This window comes from Pan troglodytes, chromosome 14 (genome assembly GCF_028858775.2).
Source record: "Pan troglodytes isolate AG18354 chromosome 14, NHGRI_mPanTro3-v2.0_pri, whole genome shotgun sequence".
In the NCBI taxonomy this organism is placed as follows: Eukaryota; Metazoa; Chordata; class Mammalia; order Primates; family Hominidae; genus Pan; species Pan troglodytes.
Genome location: NC_072412.2, coordinates 22,563,430 through 22,581,646, shown reverse-complemented (window position 1 = coordinate 22,581,646; position 18,217 = coordinate 22,563,430). Strand labels below are relative to the sequence as shown.

The 18,217-nt window shown below is 43.3% G+C and overlaps 1 protein-coding gene across 7 annotated transcripts in view; it reads left to right on the top strand.

The window, feature by feature from the left end:
- The window catches only part of SACS (sacsin molecular chaperone), a 103,325-nt gene that overhangs the window by 41,031 nt on the left and 44,077 nt on the right, over window positions 1-18,217 (top strand). For 4 of the 7 annotated variants that reach the window (XM_016925039.4, XM_016925040.4, XM_016925037.4 and 1 more), the window contains exon 3: window positions 15,862-16,012. In XM_016925039.4, coding sequence (XP_016780528.4) covers window positions 15,862-16,012 — 151 coding nt within the window. Of the gene's footprint in view, window positions 1-15,489; window positions 15,780-15,861; window positions 16,013-18,217 lie in introns of those variants that run through there. The other 3 variants (XM_063791936.1, XM_054665081.2, XM_016925038.4) reach the window with 2 other exon arrangements.

Below are 18,217 nucleotides of genomic sequence, written 5' to 3'. Positions count from 1 at the left end.
CTGGAGTGTGGTGGTATGATCATGGCTTACTGCAGCCTTGACCTCCCAGCTCAGCTTTCTGAGTAGCTGAGACTATAGGTGTGTGCCCCCACACACTAAATATAAAATTAGTCCCCCAGCTAAATTTTATATTGTTTGTAGAGACGAGGTTTTGCCATCTTGCCCAGGCTGGTCTAGGACTCCTGAGCTCAAGCAATGTGCCTACCTCAGCTTCCCGAAGTGCTGGGGTTACAAGTGTGAGCCATTGTGCCCAGCCAGGATTTTAAATGATCTCATTTATTAAATCTCTTAGGGGTGGAATCCCATGTAGAAATGGTAACTTGGAGTCAAACAGACTGAAGATTTTTTTTTTAATTAATCAGGAAAAATGATCTATGTGTGAACCTTTACTATAAGTTATTCTTACTTCTAGTATGTTGTGATTTAGAACAGTAGTAAGAAGAAAAATAGTGCAGAAATAAAGCACTAATTCTTTTCAGAGCCAAACACAGTTTGAAGCCTACAGAAGCTCCTAGACCAAGTAAAATAGGTTCTATAGAAATAATAAATTCTATACCCTGTAGAAAGAATAACTTTTAAACCCTTGTAGAGTGAATAGAAAAAAAACCAAATCCCTTGAAAATTTGTAGAAAATATAAAACTCCATAATTGTAGGAAATATAAATATCAGAAAAGCTGTATAAAAGTGGTCGCATATTATTGTGACTTCTGGCATATGTAGATGCAGCCAAATAACTTGACATTTTGATGTAAAATTAAAATGCTCCCTTGTCCATCCCCCAACTCCCTGCAAAAAGAAGCAAAAAGCAGAAAGAGTAGAATCGATCCTTCTCACAGTAGAAGAAAATGATGGCTAAATGCAGAATACAAAAAGAACAGATTTTAGACATTGTAATTTGTTCTTTTATCTGCATAGAGGATGGAAGCAAATGTGTCCTTCAAAGAGAATCATGTACTACGTATCCCTTGTACACGTATTCCGTCCTTTTTTTAAATTAGAGAAAGCTTAGCTCAAACTTTCAGCTGAGACACAGAATAAGATCTTTCTAAATTTGGAGGATGAAGTTTGGCAAGTAGAGCACATGTACTTTGCAGATACCATATTAAGTAAAATTAGTAACGTGGATGTAAAGACGACTTTCTAAGTGTTTGCCTTTTCCAGTGACCCTGGTCAGTGGGCAGAAATAAATCATCTTTATATCCACATGTTACTAATATATATATATTTTTTACAATTCTGAGTTTTATTTTGTAGTCATGCTGATTAGTAGACATTTAGTTCCTATTTATAAAACCAACTCTAAAATTGCATTAATAAGCATTGGGCAACTTAATAAAGCTGTAACCTTTCACATCATTTCAGGAGCACAGTAACTATTTAAAGCCTTCCTGTAACTTAAAGACACAGGCTATATATATATATACACACACACACATACACACATACATATATATATATACACACATATATGTTTTAGCTAAATGGTATAGGGTACTAAGGAGTAATTAACAGATGGGTGTGTCTTTGGTAATTGACACATACAAGTTTCCATTTAAAATCTTATTAATAAATATATAAAGAATATAAGACATTCAGCTCCATGCCTTGTCCATAGAAAACTCATGTTATGTATTTTTTGAATACATGGATTAAAATTTGGTATTTGCAAATGATACTTTCTTTTGGTTTCTGATTCTTTGTTATTTTATCACCCTGAAATACTATATTAAATTTATTTATTTATTTTTAATAGTTTTAGGGATACAAGTGGTTTTTGGTTACTTGGATAAACTGTGTAGTGGTGAAGTCTGAAATTTTAGTGCACTCATCACCTGAGTAGCGCACGTTATACCCAATATGTAGTTTTTTATCCCTCACCTCCCTCCCACCCTCCCTGCTTCTGAGTCTCCAGTGTCCACTGTACCACTCTGTATGCTTTTGTGTACCCATGGCTTAGCTCCTACTTATAAGTGAGAACATGCTATATTTGGTTTTCCACTCCTGAGTTACTTCGCTTTGAATTAATGACCTCCAGTTCCATCCAAATTTGCTGCAAAAGGCATTATTTTATTTGTTTTTTTTTTAATGGCTGAGTAGTAGCCTGTGGTATGTGTGTGTATATATATATATATACACACACCATATTTTTATATTTTATATATATTTTATATTATATGTACCATATATATATATATACACACACCATTTTTTTAATCCACTCATTGGTTGATGGGGACTTCGATTGGTTCCATATCTTTTGTTTTTTCTTTTTTTTTTTTTTGAGACAAAGTCTCGCTCTGTCACCCACGCTGGAGTGCAGTGGCGCAATCTCGGCTCACTGCAAACTCCGCCTGCCGGGTTCACGACATTCTCCTGCCTCAGCCTCCCAAAGTGCTGGGATTACAGGTGTGAGCCACCGCTCCCGGCCCATATCCTTGCAATTGTGAATTGTGCTGTGATAAACATATGTGTGCAGGTGTCTTTTTGATATAATGACGTCTCTTCTTTTGGGTGGATACCCCGTAGCAGGATTGCTGGATTGAATGGCAGATCTACTTTTAGTTCTTTAAAGAATCTCCATACTGTTTTCCGTAGAGGTTGTACTAATTTACATTCCCATCAGCAGTGTGTAAGTGTTCCTTTTCACCGCATCCATGCCAACATCTATTGTTTTTTGACATTTTAATAATGGCCTTTCTGGCTGGGGTACAGTGGTGTCTCATTGTGGTTTTAATATGCATTTCTCTGATGATTACACACATTATTACTTAATAGTACCTCACCGCCATATTCTCTGGATCCATAGATCATGTTGTAATAAAAAAGTTTAAGGGACAGATTAAGTTGCAAGTTCCTGCTAAGGAACTGAATTCTCTGCACCATGCTGTCCATTGGGTAAACTCCTGATATCACAGAAGCTGCATCACCTGAACTCAAACCACCACCCCACACAGGCGAATGGCAACTTCCCAGATAAATGGTTTAAAAACCAGCCATCTATGAGGACCTTACTTCCTATTTTGGAACAGGGAATTGTTACTATGCATTTTTAAAGTAAATCCCGCTAGTGATACCTGACTTACTCATTTAGGGAACACTGGACAGGGGTTAGGTTAGGGCTTGTTAGCCCATTGCTTTAATTTGAAAAGTGGGTTCTCCATGGATTAAGTTACCTTAATCCTCTGCATCCAATCAGTTGGCTGTTTAAACTATGCTTAGTTGATGGTGGTTTAATTCGAAGGTCTTTAAAATGGAGTAACCAATATTTTCTAACTTATAATCTTTCATATTGGTTGTCTCATATAAGTTTTTATAGATGTTATTTATCACAATTAAAAAGTTTAAGGGACAGATTAAGTTGCAAGTTCCTGCTAAGGAACTGAATTCTCTGCACCATGCTGTCCATTGGGTAAACTCCTGATATCACAGAAGCTGCATCACCTGAACTCAAACCACCACCCTACACAGGTGAATGGCAACTTCCCAGATAAATGGTTTAAAAACCAGCCGTCTATGAGGACCAAAAAGAAACGGTCAGGGTGACCAGGGGACCAGCTAATCTCTACAGGGTCTTCCAGCTTCGTAGTGAAAGTGAAGCCCTTAGAATGGCAAGTCCAGGAATACCTTATTTCATTCACAGACTTTTTTTTTTTTTTTTTTTTTGAGACGGAGTCTTGCTCTGTCGCCCAGGCTGGAGTGCAGTGGCACGATCTCTGCTCACTGCAAGCTCTGCCTCCCGGGTTCACGCCATTCTCCTGCTTCAGCCTCCTGAGTAGCTGGGACTACAGTTGCCCGCCGCCATGCCCGGCTAATTTTTTTTGTGTTTTTTAGTAGAGACTGGGTTTCACTGTGTTAGCCAGGATGGTCTTGATCTCCTGACCTCGTGATCTGCCTTCCTCAGCCTCCCAAAGTGCTGGGATTACAGGCGTGAGCCACCGCGCCCGGCCGACATTCATTTTTAACAAATCGAAGGTTTGCAGCAGTCCTGCATCCAGCAAGTCTGTTGGCACCATTTTCCCAACAGCAAGTGCTCCGTTAGCGTGTCTCTGTGTCGCATTTTGGAAATTCTCATAATATTTTAAACATTTTCATTGTTATTATATCTGCTTTGGTGATCTGTGATTACTAATCTATGGTGTCACTATTGTAATTGTTTTGGGGTGCCACGAACTGTGCCCAAATAAGACAGTAAACTTAATCGATAAACTGTATGTTCTCTCACTGCTCTACCAACAGGCTGTTCTTGCCTCTCTCCCTCTCCTCCAGCCTCCCTTTTCCCTAAGACACAACAGTATTGAAATTAGGCCAACTAGTAACCCTATAATGGCCTCTAACTCTTCAAGTGAAAGGAAGAGTTGCAAGTCTCTCACCTGAAATCAAAAGCTAGAAATGACTAAGCTTAGTGAGGAAGGCAGGTTGAAAGCCAAGACAGGAAAGCCAGGCCTCTTGTGACAAACAGTCAAGTTGTGAATGCAAAGGAAGTGTTTTTGAAGGAAATTAAATAGTGCTATTCCAGTGAATACAGAAACTATAAGAAAGCAAAACAGCCTTATTACTGATTAGGAATCAATTTGAGTGGTCTGGATAGAAGATCAAACCAGCCATAACATCCCCTTAAGCCAAAGCCTAACCCAAACAAAGGTCTAACTCTCTCCAAATCTGTGAAAGCTGAGAAAGGTGAGGAAGCTGCAGAAGAATTTGAAGCTACCAGAGGTTGGTTCATGAGGTTTAAGGAATAAAGCCATCTTTATAACATAAAAGTGCAAGGTGAAGCAGCATGTGCTGATGGAGAAACTTTAGCAAGTTCTCCAGAAGATGTAGCTAACATAACTGATGAAGGTGACTACACTAAGCAACAGATTTTCAATGTAGATGAAACAGTCTTCTGGTGGAAGAAGATGCCATCTAGGACTTTCATAGCTATAGAGGAAAAATAAATGCCTAGCTTCAAAGGACAAGTTGACTCTTGTTAGGGGCTAATGCAGCTGGTGACTAAGTTGAAGCCAAGTTCATTTACCATTCCAAGGATCCTAGGGCGCTTAAGCATTATGCTATATCTACTCTGCCTGTGCTCTATAAATGGAACAGCAGAGCCTGGCCGACAGCACATCCATTTACAGCATGGTTTATGGAATATTTTAAGCCCACTGTTGAGACCAACTGTTCAGAAAGAAAGATTCCTTTCAAAATATTACTGCTTATTGACATTGCACCTGGTCGCCCAAGAGCTCTGATGGAGAAGTACAAGGAGATGAATATCGTTTCCTGCCTGCTAACACAGCATCCATTCTGCAGCCCACAGATCAAGGAATAATTTTGACCTTCAAGTCTTATTATTTAAGAAATACATTTTATGAGGCTATAGCTGCCATAGATAGTGATTCCTCTGATGGATCTGGGCAAAATGAATTGAAAAGTTCCTGGAAAGGATTCACCATTCTAGATTCCATTAAGAACATCCATGATTGGCCAGGTGCTGTGGCTCATGCCTGTAGTCCCAGCACTTTGGGTGGCCGAGGCGGGTGGATCAGCTGAAGTCAGGAATTCGAGACCAGCCTAACCAACATGATGAAACCTCATCACTACTAAAAATACAAAATTACCGGGCATGGTGGCACATGCTTGTAATCCCAGCTACTTGGGAGGCTGAGGCAGGAGAATCGCTTGAACCCAGGAAGCGGAAGTTGCAGTGAGCCAAGATCACACCCTTGCACTCCAGCCTGGGCAACAAGAGCAAAACTCTATCTCAAAAAAAAAAAAAAAAAAAAAGAACATCCATGATTCATGGGAGAAGGTCAAAATATCAACATTAACAGGAGTTTGGAAGAAGTTGATTCCAACCCTTGTGGATGACTTTGAGGAGTTCAAGATTTCATTGGAGGAAGTAACTACAGAAGTGATGGAAACAGCAAGAACTAGAATTAGCAGTGGAGCCTGATGATGTGACTGAGTTGGGGCAATCTCATGATAAAACTTTTTTTTTTTTTTTGAGACAGAGTCTCCCTCTGTCGCCCAGGCTGTATTTGTATTTTTAGTAGAGACGGCGTTTCACCGTGTTAGCCAGGATGTTCTCGATCTCCTGACCTCGTGATCTGCCTACCTCGGCCTCCCAAAGTCCTGGGATTACAGGCGTGAGCCACCATGCCCGGCCAGGAATGTACATTTTTAAAGACATAATGCTATTTCACACTTAATAGACTATAGTATAGTGTATAAACATAACTTTTATCTGCACCGGGAAAACAAAATATTATGTGACTTATTTTATTGTGATATTCATTATATTGCACTGGTTTGGAACCAAATCTTCAATATCTCTGAGGTATTCCTGTGCCAAAAAAATGAAATTTTGGCCAAAAAAATGAAAAAGTTTTAGATCCTGCATGTGAATGCCAATGATTCCTTCATTCTCTGGTCCTCCACAGTCTGAATCCCAACTCCCCTTGGGCCATGTTTTTTTCACCATTACATCTCCCAAACTAATATAAAGTGAACGGGTGCATCTCTTCCCTAGGCTTTGAAAAATTGTTTTGGAGTTTGCTGTGAAAGGATAAATCATCTCACAACTTTCTCTAATAACTAGTTTATTAATATCTGTCCAATAAGAGAATTATTAAAGAAATGAACACAAAGCAGAAAAGTTAAGAAGGACTCCCTTTTCTTCCCCTAATTTAAATTTGTACAGAGATGGTAAGTGGTTATAGTGAGTGGTCATGACAAGCCACACATGTGAACATCACTACATTCGCTTATTTGGCAGTGAATGATGTGGAACACAGAGTGACATACAAGAGGCCGTGATCAAGAGGGACTTTCCATAGTTGATGAGTAAATGCATTTCATTCCTGTGTAGTCACTGATGAGTGGAAGTTAAATGCTGAAGATGTCTACGAAGGCGGAAGTCACCTTGCACGGGCTTGGCTAGAGAAAGCCTTCTGCTCTTCTGCCTGAGCACTGATTGATGGGTGGAAAATCAGTAATGTTATTTGAGTCTTCCCATCTCTGATGTCTTTTATTGCTACCTCCTGAAATGTGAAGGAGTGTTTCTAATACCCCATTCATGCACTTAACCACTTAAGTATGAGATCAGTATTCTTCCATTACATGATTTAAGGCTGAAGTTCTAGCTTTTTAACCAACCCTCCCCAGAAAGACCTTGCGATGACCCTTCTTACTGATCTCCATCCTGATTTGTGCACACATTTGCTGGGTTCTGTGCCAGGCACTGGGGTTGGGGAGAGGGTGATGGTGTGAACAAGGGATATGGAGGCATGTTTTCTGCTCTTGAATGTCTCCAGAGGGGGACTTAGCAAGTAAATATGTGGTTTGTGTAATATGGAAAGAGCTGGGATGGGTGGATATACAAAGTATTCAGAGAGAGTAAGAAAGGAGACATAAGCGTCGTTTGTCCTGGACTTATTGCCGTTTTTCCTTAAACAGTGTTGGGGGGAGAGAGACAATTTTGAAGTGACATTTGAATGGGGCTATCAAGGGTGGGCCATCAAAATTGAACATGGAGGGAGGAGCCAGATGCTGCAGGAGGAAACAGAATGGGCTGAGAAAGGTGCAAAAAAAAGCAGTACAAAGGCATGAACAGGCCTGCAGAGCTCTGGGGCTGTTCAGGAAGGAGGGATGGAGACAAGGCTGGGAAACATTTGGACATTACGATGCAGGTAACTTGAACTACTAAAAATATCTTGATGCTGGGGAGGGATTTAGTCACACTCGATTATACAATAACTTGATGGTAATATGAAGGGTTGATTGGAGGAGAAAGGATGTGGGGCAGTGAGAACAGCTGGGGCCCTGAGTGGTGGCCTGAGTAAGGGACAGGAGAGAGCTGTGCCAATACCAACAGGAGGTGGCAATGGAGCCAAACGATATTTATCGTGGTCAAACACTTCGACATGGTGGCTGATTGGATGTGTCAGTGGAGGGTTTTCTGAGAATGACCACCGTTTATTACTTGCAATATTAATTTTGTAGCTATAATATTTTCAGATTATTTAAACCAAAATTGGAAAATATTCAGAAAACTGAAAAAGTGACAAAGGCTTAAAACCCAAACATACACATCACAGTTTTAATTACCAATGAATTTAAAAATATGTTTTCTATCCAGCCTGGGCGACATGGTGAGACCTCGTCTCTACCAAAAAAAAAAAAAAAAAAAAATTAGCTGGGCATGGTGGTACATGCCTGTAGTCCTATAGTCCCAGTTACCCAGGAGACTGAGGTGGGAAGATCTCTTCAGCCCAGGAGTTTGAGGCTGCAGTGAGCCATGATCACACTACTGCACTCCAGCCTGGCAGCAGAGCTAGACTCTATCTCAAAAAAAAAAAAAAAAACCACACACACACACAAAACAAAACACAAAGAATATGTCTCTCTGCCCTAAATGATTTTCAAATTTTTGAGTTCTTTATGTAAATTACTTAGCCATTATAGTTATAAAGATTATAGAAATAGTGAACAATCATGATTTGTTTAGATTTAGGATTTGTTGAGTTCTAAATGAAATATACATTTGAATATTATTATTTGCTTCCCCGATTAAAAAATTCATTTTTGATGATTCAGAAACATCCATTTTTATAATTAATGAGTAAATAAACATTTTTTTCATTTTATAACTATTTAATATATCCAATGCATCTCTATCAAGAGAACATTTGAAATGGTTTGGGAAATGAGCAAAATGTAAGATTTTAACAGATGAAGCTTCAATTCAATTGTAATCACATAAAATCCATTTTGCTTTTTATGGATCCGTTCCTAATTTTCCTTCAGAATCTCCCCTGACCTACAAAAAATTAGCCAGGCATGGTGTTGGGTGCCTGTAATCCCAGCTACCCGGGAGGCTAAGGTAGGAGAACTGTTTGAGCCTGGGAGGCAGAGGTTGCAGTGAGCCGAGATCACACCACTGCACTCCAGCCTGGGCAACAAAGCGAGACTCCATCTCAAAAAAAACAAAAAACAAAAAGCAAAAAAACCTCCACTGACCTATTTCTAACTGGCGTTTTCTTTGTGTCCCCTCCAGTGGTGGATGCCTGCCAACTACTATAATTGTTCTAGAGAACAGCAAATGTGTGCAGCCGTTTATAATCTTTTCTGTATGAGGAAGACTGTAGCATGCTCCTCTTTTAATAATAGGCAAAGAAAATAAATTGGGTGTTAGTCTTCACAAATGCAAAAATCTGTAATTTTGTGGATGGAGTTTCTATGATTCATTTTTCCAAGTTACTGCGGCAAAGGCTCTGCACAGCAATAAAGTAATGATAACCCATTGAACTGTTCATTGACAATATCACCCTAACTCCAAATATTTAGAAATGGGATTTAAAAACTTGTTTTTATTTTAAAAAACCTTTAATGAATGTAAGCAAGAAATAGTAAAAATACAATATGATAAAAACAAATGGTTCCCATTTGTTTTTTATAAATAAACTCATGTTTCTCAATTACTTCTGACCAGAGGATGTTAGTTTAATCGAATCAATGTCTAGGGATTCTATCTGAGACAGCACCTCAAAACAAAATAAAGGGCAGAACTCAAGTGACTGTCAGTAACTGAAAAGAAGTAGAAAGTGTAAGATCACACCCTTTTTGCTGAAGGTATATATCTCTATTCTATAATTCATGCTTGTGTATTGATCCTGTGCAGACTAGTAGGAGTGTTTGCCTGTGTGTGTGTGTGTGTGTGTGCGCGCGCGCTTCGTGCTGCCCACATCCAGCCAGAGTGTTTGCCTGTGTGTGTGTGTGTGTGTGTGTGTGTGCTTCGTGCTGCCCACGTCCAGCCAGACTGTGATATTGCCATGTGCTGGAGAGCACAAGACAGTGACAGGCCTGAAGAGAGACCTCAGGACACTGGGCCCTGATGAGCGCTGAGCATGATCTTTAGAATCTCAAGCAAAGGGTTGATTTCAGTCCCTTTACTCCAAAGCTGCGGGCAGCACAGCTTAGGGAAAATCAAGTGGAGCCCTGGGTTCCAATCCTGACACTTGCATTTGCAAAGAACTTTAGACAAATTACAAACCATCTTTGGGTCCTGCGTCATGATTTATGATGGTGGATGATAATGTCTCATTTTCAGGTTTATCTGGGAATTGACTGTAATAGTGTGGATGTGACGGGTTCTACACCTATTTGGTGATAAATGAGTTAAAATGAGTACTGTTCCAACTATTGAATTTTTAAAATAATGAACCCCAAATTTGTCCATCTCTGGCGCCACAGAAACTTTTACAGATGAAAGCCACTCTCCTATTTGAAGAGTATAGCATGTCCCCTCGGGTCATCTTTTCTTCAGGGTAAATCTCTCTGTTACGTCAATAACTGCTGCATATGGGGATATGTACAGTGATTAAAGGCTTTCAGCTTGTTCAGAGCACAGTTAGGTCATGGCCCTGTGTGTGGTCTTGGGCAATTACAACGTTCCTGACTCTGTCTTTCATCATGTGTAAAGTAGAAACAATAATGCCTCATAGGATTTTAGTGAAGATTAAATAAGATAGTGTTTGTAAAGCATTTAAGATGAAGAAGTGTTTGATGCCTACTAAGTGCTCAACTAGTGACAGCTTTATTATTATTATTATTGTTGTTATTATTATTAGGCTTGGTTTCGAGTTTCTCACCCTCCCAATTGGAGCTTAAAATGAATGATTTTGTGGCTATTATTTCAGAGACAGTTGCAGGACTGACTTTTCCAAAATAGGAACCCAGCGCCCCATACAGAAATTAAAATCCTTTGTTAAAATACAGATAAACTTGGAAGAGGTATTAGGTATTGGTTGTGAAGAAAGCCCTTTGGTTTCCTTCCTGTGCAAAGAAGCAAGCAGTGCTCAGAGGGCACTACCAAGGCCGGTGAGAATGGTAAGTGCTGCTGACAGCTGCCCAGTCAGCATCATCCTTTCTAAAGAGGTGGGGGAAGTCAGTTCTCTTTGTAAACACACTCTCCCTCTCTTTCTCTCTCTCTCTCTCTCTCTCACACACACACACACACACACGAGGGAATCCCAGGGCCACTGTGGGGTGAGACCTTCCTCAAGAGCAGGAAGGATGTTGAGGAAATAGTGTGGCCCAAATGGGAAGAATCAACGATGTCATGTGACAGGTAGATCAGGCTGGGAGCTGAGCTCTGGAATGTGCTTGGGGATAAAAACAATGAGGGAAGAAAAGAAAAAAAGAGATTTCATTCCAGGTGTAAGACCAAGCAGGAAGGCAGTGTCTGTCCTGCCTGGGGCATAAAGCCATGGTGGTAGCCCAGGGAAGCCCTGTTCATAGAAGACAATATCTGGGCAGTTGGCAGCAACTAATGTCTTAGATAGGTTTCCTTGACTTTAGGACTCTCACTTTTATGTTGAAATTATATTTATGTTTGTGTATCATCCTATTCTTCAATCTCCTTACAAGCAGAGGTGTTGCTGTTATTCCCATTATCTTCAATTTCCCAGCACCCCACAGAGGGTCTGCCCCACAAGCAGTGTGCACAGTTAACGTTTACTGAACACCACAGAATTGGGGACAGGGTGGAGAAAAGAGTAGGGCACATAGGAGAGGGAGGTGAGGTTGAGGTGAAGAGATTTGAGGCGCTCAAGAATCCCTTTGCCTGCTCCCTGTATTTTCCAGCACTGGCCTTGGGTGTTCAGATGCCAGTGCAGAAGGAGAGGGAGAGGAAGAGTAAGAGGCCCAGAGTGAGGGGAGCGTGAGGAGCCCACCCTCGTGTAATTCCTGCCTGGCTGCTGTGCCATGAGGTGAGCAGTCCCCGAGCACAGGCACCAGGCTTCTTTGTCGGGACACCAGTGCCTGGCACTGAGTAGGTGCTTCACATTTTATGACGTGAATGAACAGGAGAGGAACACCTCCCAGGTCAGTGCCTCCTGCCACCTCACAATAAGCCTGGGAGGAAGGTGGCACCATGTCCAGCTGTACAGGTGAGAAAGAGAGTTTAGAGCTGTGACCTGTCCACGCTTTCCCAGCAGCAGGCGCGAGAGCTGGGGTCACACCCTCGATTCCCTACCAGGGAGTCTGGTAGAGGAGGGAGAGGGGCAGAACGTCAGGAACAACTCAGAAAAATAAAGGAAAAGCAGAAGGGATATTAACTGACTGGAAGAGTAGCAAGAGTTGGAAGACAGAAAAAAGGAACAAGTGCATCAGAGTGTATTTTGGCATTTTTTACTCTATTCCCTTTTTATATTATTTCCTTTTTTCAGTGTATTCAGTTTTATGATGGAGTGTTTCACAAGTTTATATGATAAGTTTCCTACTATTGTATCTAGAGCTGAGCTTCTGTTAAAATACACTAATTATTAGCATGCATTCAGTTTAATCTACATGCTGCTATAGCCAGCGCACTCTCTTTCCGTATTTTCTATAAAATGTTGCAAGAGCCAGGCGTGGTGGCTCACCCCTGTAATTCTAGCACTTTGGGAGGCTGAGGTGGGCGGAAACACCTGTGGTCAGGAGTTCAAGACCAGCCTGGCCAACATGGCGAAACCCTGTCTCTACTAAAAATACAAAAATTAGCCAAGCATGGTAGTGCTCACCTGTAATCCCAGCTGCTCGGGAGGCTGGGACACAAGAATTGCTTGAACCCAGGATGCAGAGGCCTGGGCAACAGAGCGAGACTCTGTCTCAAAAAAGAAAAAAAAAATTTGCAAGAGAGGATGTTTAATCAAAGGTGGTGATCGACGTAAGAGGAACTGAAAAACCTCATGTGGTTTTAATACTCCTTGAAATGGTGGGTGCAGCTCAAGATGTGTCCCTCCACTATCCGGGGGCCTGAGTCACGTTTTTCCTTTCTAATGCTAAGTCCTCTCGCATTACTCACTGACTTATGTAAGCATGACTGTATTTCCAGCCCTCACTGGTTAATTTTCTCTGGCAAAGCTGTCTTTGAATAACCCAGGATTTCTGGCAACCAAACAACAAACTCTCATTAAAATGACCAGTAGACTCAAAAGCACCATGTAAAATCTGTACAATCCTGTTTTCTCCTATTTTGTACAGCACTCTAGGGAATTTGTAATGCCCTCTTTGGAAGGAGAAAAGGCAGGAATGCTAACTCAGAAACATGACCTCATTTCCCAAAGCATGTTTAATGTCGCTAAAAATAAAAGCGAAGCAATTGTGTCTACCTGAGCACAAAGAGAAGAAAAGTTTTGTCATTTTTCTGGCACATGGTAATTGAATCTGGCCTGTCCAATAAATTCCATCTGGACCACTGGGATATCCCACGGAGGATCTACTCTTGGGACTACTCTGTGCCAGGCAGGGATGTTGGAGCTGGAATCCAGGAGCCCTGTGCTGGGTTCACTCCTGGCTCAGAAGGAGACAAGGCCAGGAGGAGTGGGCCAGGCGTTGGACGGGAGTCTCGCAGCACTAATGCCTCTTGAAGCATCTGTCACTCCCACCACAGATGCTGGGGCTGAGGTTGAATCTGAAGGAGGAGTGGGCACCGGGGAAGGAAGGAACACATATGCACAGGCCACACAGGAGAGCTCCGAGAGCGAATGTGATGTGCTGGAGCCTGGCAGGAAATGTAGTGGGTAGGAAAGTCAAGTGGAGGGCACTGGATGGAGGGCGTGGACAGGATAAGAAGATTTTATTTTATCCTGCTGATGTATCTGTTTGGGAGCAAAGATGTCTGTTCTGACCACTCTGGTAGTGGACTGAGTACATTGCAGGAAGAGAGTAAAATGAACAAACCAACCACCAGGCTCCACGGAAAAACCGAGGTTTTTCATTCCGTGTTTTCATTCAAATGGTTTTGTTCCCAGAGGTGGTCCAGGAAAAGCCTTTGCATTCACATCAGCTACATTGTGAATTTTTTTCAGGTATAACTCACATACCATAAAATTTGCCATTTTAAAGTGTACAATTCACCTGGTTTTAAGGATGTTCAAAAAATTGTGCACATTGCACCACTAATTCCAGAACATTTCCACCATCCCCCAAAGAAACCCCACACCCATTAGCACTGCCTCCTCGTTCCCTCCCCCCACAGCCCCACTAATCTACTTTCTGTCTATGGGTTTGCCAATTCTGGACGTGTCATATAAATGGAATCATACAACATGTGGTCTTCAGTGACTGGCTTCTTTCACTTAGCAGAATGTCTGCAAGGGTCACCCATATTGTAGGATGATTCACTACTCCATCAAATTCTATGATGAGTTTATAGTTTTTCCAACAAGAAAACCAGGTGTGTGCCACCACACCCAGCTTATTTTTGTATTTTTAGTAGAGACAGGGTTTCACCATGTTGGCCAGGCTGGTCTCGAACTCCTGACCTCAAGTAATCCACCCGTCTTGGCCTCCCAAAGCGCTGGGATTACAGATGTGAGCCACTGCACCCAGCCAAGAAGTACATATTTGGCCCTTAGGGCTTTCTGGCCTTGTCTTTATACTGAATCACCATATTCTCCTCCAATTGATGGAGCATACTTACTTACCTCTCCCAAGTAGGAAGAGGCATGCATGACTTCTATCATTCCCTTTTTAACTATGGTAAGAGAGATGGAACAGCTGTAGAACATTCTCTGTATTTACTACTGATGATGAGTTCTGAGTAATAATTTTTTTTGGGGGGAAGGGAGAAGTGGCAATTTATTATCTATTTTTTTGGGGCAACTCTAAAATTTAATTCTGTTCTATTCAAGGTATTTAAAATAAGGAGCACACAAGTTTACTTGTTCATGATGTAGCCTTTGAATTGCCTTAATAGATGTCACTTTTTTTTTTGCAATGTGTATCATATATACCTAAGAGAAACAAGCCAAAGGAACAGCCTGAGGTTCCCCCAAGCCTCTAAGCCCCACACACTTTCAAATTACATGGCAACTTTACTTATCGTGGGGCGATTTCATCAACTCTTAAGACTCATGTTCCTGCTTTCAAGGAGCTTGCGGTTGTGATGGGAAGACATTCAGGCTACCAACAATATAATATTGCCAAAATAAGTTACAAATATTTTTAACGTGTCATAGGATATATTTATGTGCATTCTGATCTTACTTTGCTGCTGGCTCTCTTTCCTCCAGCAAACTGAGCCACTGATCCTACTTCTGTGCCTCAAAAACCGAGCACAGAACGAAACCGTGGAAGACACTTGTGTTCTGTAACCAGCACGTTCCCTTCTCGGAGGCCACTATAGATCTTACTGGAGATGCTTCCATGGAATGAAAGTCATTAGAGTTCAAGGAGACACAGGCCCTAGAAATGCCTAGTTCTGCATTTCAATGCACTGTTGAGCTCTAAAAGGGACAACGCACCTGTCCTCTAGCTGTACGCTCTGTATACCCTTATTGGGTTTGCCTTCTGGCAGAGGCGCCTCTGCAGGCGGGGCGGGGCCTGGCAGGCGGAGCCTGGTGGGCGAGTGGGGCGGGGCGGCTCCTTCGCTAACTGTCCGGATTGGGCAAGACAGAACTTGACTGGGCAGGGCCTGGATGGCCGTTCCCTGGGGGCGGGGCCTGGCGGGAGGGGCGGGGCGGATCCCCAGCTAACGGTCCCGGCGGGTGGGCGTGTCCCCGCGGGCGGCGCCTGCAGGGCCCGGAGTGGGCCGGGAGCGCGCCGTCCCCGCCCCCGCCTGCTCCTCGGCCGCCGCGGCTTCCTCTAGCGTTTCCTCCTCGGCGCGGGCTGCTGCGTACGGGACTGCGCCATGCGGATCCCGCCCTCCCGGCCCGCGCGGGGCCTGTGGGCGCGGCAGGGCCGGCCGTGATCGGGCGCCGGCGTCAGGGGCGGGCGCTAGTGGCGCCTGCCGCGCCGCGATGTGGGAGAGGTAACGCGGGCGGAGGCCGCGCGGGCGCTGGGCGGGCGGGTGGCAGCCGCAGCCCGACTGAGCGTCCCTCTGCTTTCCACAGGTGGGTCCCGGTGACCGTGCTCCCCGGCTGCGTGGGCTGCAGGACCGTCGCGGCGCTGGCGTCCTGGACCGTGCGCGATGTGAAGGAACGTATCTTCGCGGAGACCGGCTTCCCGGTGTCGGAGCAGCGGCTGTGGCGCGGCGGCCGCGAGGTAGGCGGTGGCCGGGGGCGCTGGGCTGGGCTCCGCCACGCGGAGGAACGGTGGGCGTCGAGGGCCCGGGGTGGGCGACGCAGGTTTCCGCGGGCGGCGCGAATGACTCCGGCAGCGTGGCCGCCTGTGCCTGTCCTGAGTTGTGGCTTTTCATCACTTGCCTTTTCCATTTGCATCCCCCACCCCGAACCCCATCATTTCATCAGAATCTTCACTTTCTGAAATTCAGAGATTTTTTTTGGTGGACATTGGAGTCAGAAGTTTTTTTTTTAGACATCATCAATGAAGTGACTTAATCATTACTCATTTATTTCTATTTATGTAATAAGTTTAAGTAGAATGTTGGTAAATATCTTCACCTTTGATATATTGGAAGTTCTTTCTCCATTTTTGATACAGAAATTTGGCACTGAAAGAATCTTTAGACATAATTTAATATAGAACCTGTTATCTTGGGGAGTAAACATACTAAAACTTTTAAAGTTAAAGTGATAGGTTGACTCGATAGGTCAGAAAATTTTGGAAAACAAGAATATTGTTATGTATTCTTTAAGATTGGTTAAAATTCTATAGCTTTCTTAAAGGGGGAGTTCAGTTGAAGACATTTTACTGACAGTTAACTCTTTTAAAACATTTTTTTTTCTAATAAACATCTTCATGTGATAACATCATTTCCAGCATTTAAAAGAGTCACAAAGAGTTGAACAGATAATACAAGGAATACTTGAGCGTATAGGATGACATTTCAAGTGTTGAATTTCCTTACTACTCGATACAAATATTATTGGTGAAGTAGTTGGTATCTGTGATTTTTCCTGCTTCAGTGTAATCCTGACCTTCTGTGTACTTCAGTCAGTTTTCTAGTCCTTTGCCCTCCTTGACACACATTTATTACCTGTTTTCATGCTCCTCGGGGGATTCATCAGTCTTTCTGATCAGTTCCCCAAGGTGTTCGTTGGCATGCAGACATTGACTTGATTGAAGTCTTTATTATTTATTTTTACTTTTTTAAAGAGTTCAGCTTTTTACTGAACATGCTGTAAAACAGGTTGGGTCAAAAAGTCCAAAGCCATGTCATCACCAGAGTCGTCAGATTCTTTGCGTCCACTTCCTTGTGCTCAGCTGGAGCAGCGGCAGTGGAGGGGCATGACTGGCCTGTGGATGAACCCCTAGCCGCTGGAGCAGGTCCTCCAGCCCCTACATTGCAGAGGAGGCTCCTGGTGTTGACATTGGCCAGGGCCTCTGCAAACAAGCCAGGCCAAAAAGGTTCAGCAAATCCCCCGACTGCTTTTTTTCCTTTTTTTTTTTTTTTTTTTTTTGTGAGACGGAGTCTCGCTCTGTCGCCAGGCTGCAGTGCCTGCAACACTCGGCTCACTGCAACCTCCGCTTCCCTGGTTCAAGCGATTCTCCTGCCTCAGCCTCCCGAGTAGCTGGGACTACAGGCGTGTGCCACCACGCCCAGCTAATTTTTGTATTTTTAGTAGAGATGGGAGGCGGCGCGGGGCGGGGGGGCGGTGTTCACCATGTTGGCCAGGATGGTCTCCGTCTCTCGACCTCATGATCCGCCTGCCTCGGCCTCTCAAAGTGTTGGGATTATAGGCGTGAGCCACTGCGCTCAGCCCCCCGACTGCTTTAATGAGGGCTTTGATCTTAACCTCCATGATGGACACCTCATCGTAGTGTAGAATGAGGGCCTAGTGAAGTCTACAACCGCTGAGACAGAGGCATTTGAGTGCCGGGCTTGTGCTGCTGGACCGGGTGCTAGTTGCTGGATGAAGTGAGGGCCTCACCCCAGCATAGCCTTAGCTTCTTTGGAAGGAATGGACCTCTTGGTGGCAGTTGGAGAGGCTGATTGAGGACTTTAGGCAGACTTGTGAAGGAGCAGTTTGTCATTCTTACTCCTTTCTCTATGCCTGCCCACATCTCTTAACCTTCCTCTCCTGGGTCTATACCCACTTCTTTGGTTCCTCCTCTGGTTCTACTTGATCATCTTGTCCCCTAGATGTGGTCACACTGAAAGCCTCCGTTGTGGCTAGCCCTGCCATTTAGAAGTGTTTTTGCAGGTGTCCCTGCAAAGCATGGATATGGGATGGTGAAAGTGGCAGGGTGTGTTGACTGTTTGGGATTGGGGGTGTGGGTAGACAGGGGTCTAAGTAGGACCCTTTCGTCCTGGTATGAGGTGATGAGGTTCTGGACTGTGGCTGT